The sequence below is a fragment of the Notothenia coriiceps genome, unplaced genomic scaffold (assembly GCF_000735185.1).
Source record: "Notothenia coriiceps isolate Sejong01 unplaced genomic scaffold, NC01 NC01_scaffold00003649, whole genome shotgun sequence".
NCBI classification, from domain to species: Eukaryota; Metazoa; Chordata; class Actinopteri; order Perciformes; family Nototheniidae; genus Notothenia; species Notothenia coriiceps.
The window spans coordinates 9,356-12,326 of record NW_011336350.1 but is presented as its reverse complement, the minus strand read 5'-3'; the positions used below and the strand labels follow the sequence as shown (position 1 = coordinate 12,326).

At 40.0% G+C, this 2,971-nt stretch overlaps 1 protein-coding gene across 1 annotated transcript in view; it reads right to left on the bottom strand.

Moving 5' to 3' along the window:
- LOC104941654 (roundabout homolog 3-like) overlaps nt 1-2,971 on the bottom strand; it is a gene marked incomplete at its 3' end in the record, with an annotated part of 21,147 nt that overhangs the window by 8,860 nt on the left and 9,316 nt on the right. The window contains exon 5 of the mRNA XM_010766784.1: nt 1,377-1,501. Within this exon, the coding sequence (XP_010765086.1) occupies nt 1,377-1,501 (125 nt within the window). The remainder of the gene's footprint in view (nt 1-1,376; nt 1,502-2,971) is intronic.

Here is a 2,971-nt window from a genome sequence, read left to right as displayed (position 1 = left end):
CGCCCCCCCCCCCCCCCTCTAATCTGTACCTGGGAGCCATGCTACAGGCACCCCCGCACTCCCATCAGGCCTTTCAGTGCATTCCAAAAGGCTGCACTGCTTATCACACACTCGCCTTTCTCACACTCATACTTATATCATACGCATGAACAAAGCCCACACACACACACACACACACACACACACACACACACACACACACACACACACACACACACACACACACACACACACACACACACACACACACACACACAGTTTGGTGAGTAATACCCTGTGTGGATGATGGGAAAATGAGGTGTGTATGAGTGTGTGGTTGTGTGTGTGTGAGTCACCCTGGCACTGATATAAAAAAGGATAATAGAGAGGAATATAAAAGTGAGAGAGATGCAGTCCTCTGTAAAGAGCGGGATGTGCTGAAAACTAGACTAAACTAGTGTCATATGGCTACTGGCTACTGTTTTTATTCATTTGTATTAATATCATTGTTCTGTGTTAGTTTCACAATGATCTCATTCAGGCTTATCTGATTGGAAATACCTTCACAAATCTTATGAAATAAGTTAATACTTTTTTTGGACTTTTGATTAATATAAAGTGATTTAGAAGTCATATAAATTTGCCATACTATCAGGAATCAGAGTTTTGAAGAACAATGCAGTTTCTATTTATGAATATTGTTATGAATTCTTTGTCAGTGATGACATTGAACTGCACTCCAGAAGCTGAGCAAAAAGAGTCTCGATTCAAATATTATCATGATAGATATATTGTGTATATGATAATTGTTAATTCATTTGTCATTACTTCACATTACAGTGCAAAGGGAGCACCTCGCCTGAATTGAACATTCAGCTTTTAAAATCGATCCGAACTGGTTCTGAAATGTGTTGTTGTCCGATGCAAACTTTATATACTTCACATCAGAAACTGGAGGTGGTTACTTAGATATATTTGCAACCAGAGATACATCTAAAAGCGTAGGCTTGTGTCTAACGTTGGATGTGTGTGACGGAAACATAAAATAATAATATATTCACCATGATACACACTGCAGTTTAGACAAATCATATCCTGTACTAGCAGTGAGCGTAGGCTTGTGTCTAACGTTGGATGTGTGTGACACCAGATGTAAGACTGGACTGTTTATAATAATGTGTTTTCTGAAGCTTCATACGAGGGTCACTGTCGTCTCTTGATCACGTTGGTGAAGTTAGGTTAAAACCCCCACAAGGGTTATTATTTACTACACTGTGAAAACACAAATTGAAAACCTGAATCTAATCCATTAAAGTAAAACATATAACATAGACCTAGTATATTCCTGTGTTGTGGACTGTTTGTGTCGTGAGTTCTGTGATGAGGAGGGGTCTCACCTGGCTGCCTTCTTTCTGCCAGAACACGGCTGGCGGAGGGTTTCCTTTGGTGCCGCAGAGGAAGGTTACGGTGCGACCTGGAGCTGTGATCTGGTCCCGGGGCCGAACCACAATCTGAGGGGGCACTGCAACACAAAGAACAGACAGAGATTACTATTAGGGCATAGTCAACTTAATAAATGAGGATACAGCATTATTATTGAAACACTGTCCATCACACAGTTGCATAAAGTCTGTTATGGCTGTGAACGGTTTGTTTAAAAAAATGTTGCTTGATAGTGAAAGATAATCAACACGGATACAAACAGGTACATTCTTTTTTAATTCCATCAAACTACCCTCCGAACAGAAACAAATACAATACTGCAATAAAGCACTAACTACATTTTAAGTTTCTCTTTTACTATAAAATGAGTACCGTTGGAGTGGTGTTGTTCCCACCTAAGAGTGGGAGAGACTCAGACATTAGAGAAACCAGGGACTACAAGGAGTTCCTCGAGGTGCAAAAAAGAGGTCACACGCGGTTCAGGAAGTATGGGACACTTGCAGGGCTGAATGTCATTTCTGAAACATTTACTGTAATGCTCTAAGTTTAAAAAATGTTCCATCTCTCCAAACTAGTTTAAAATATTTGAAAACATATAGCAAGTTAAAGACACGTGTGAAGATGAGCTGCTAACTGCACAATATAACAAGAGACAGACGGAGCACTGACGAGGGGACACAACTGGTAAGAGAAACCCAGTTGCATTTGGAAATTGTTACATCATGGATATGTTTTTAACATAATAAGTGAACAAACAACACTCAGCTTGTCCAATCTGGAGCTCTGAAGAAACAAAAACTATTTGGCGTAAAAAGGCTGTCTCTGGAGGCTGGGGCTACAACCCAGATCATCTATGACCTCACTCTGCTAGGCTCTGAATGATGGTACCCACTGAAGACGCTCATGGTGATGGTCACCTTTATGATCCCAGGCAGCAGCCAATCAGATGTCTTTGAGCATAGATAGAGGGCAGGAGGGGAGGTCAGACACACACACACACACACACACACACACACACACACACACACACACACACACACACACACACACACACACACATTATTATTTTATTTTTTTCCCTTTGCTCTCTTACATCTGTGTCCACATAACTAACACAGGAGCGTGACTGTAGTTAACTTTTAATTGCTGTGGAATACATTTCATTATGTGCTTGGAATAAGGTTGTAGAATATTCAAATGTTGACATTATGATAACGTTGCCTGCGTGGGGTTAAGTCACATAAGTCAATAAAAGGTGAACTCAGGGCTGTTTAAAGGGACAGTATACTGTGAGTAAATGCTCATCGAATTATATATGATTTGATTTGACCATATAACATAAACACACAAGTTCATGAAATCATTTCCAAGTGTTCAATCATTTTAGTCATTGTACAATGCAATAACACATTAGCATGCAGCTCCAAATCACAAGCTATTATCATCTTCAAATGCTTATCTGGAAAAAAAACCTTGATCTCTATAACGTAATATTGAGTATGAAAACTGGTACAGCATTAAAGGAACGTTATTTTTTCAACGGGGGGGG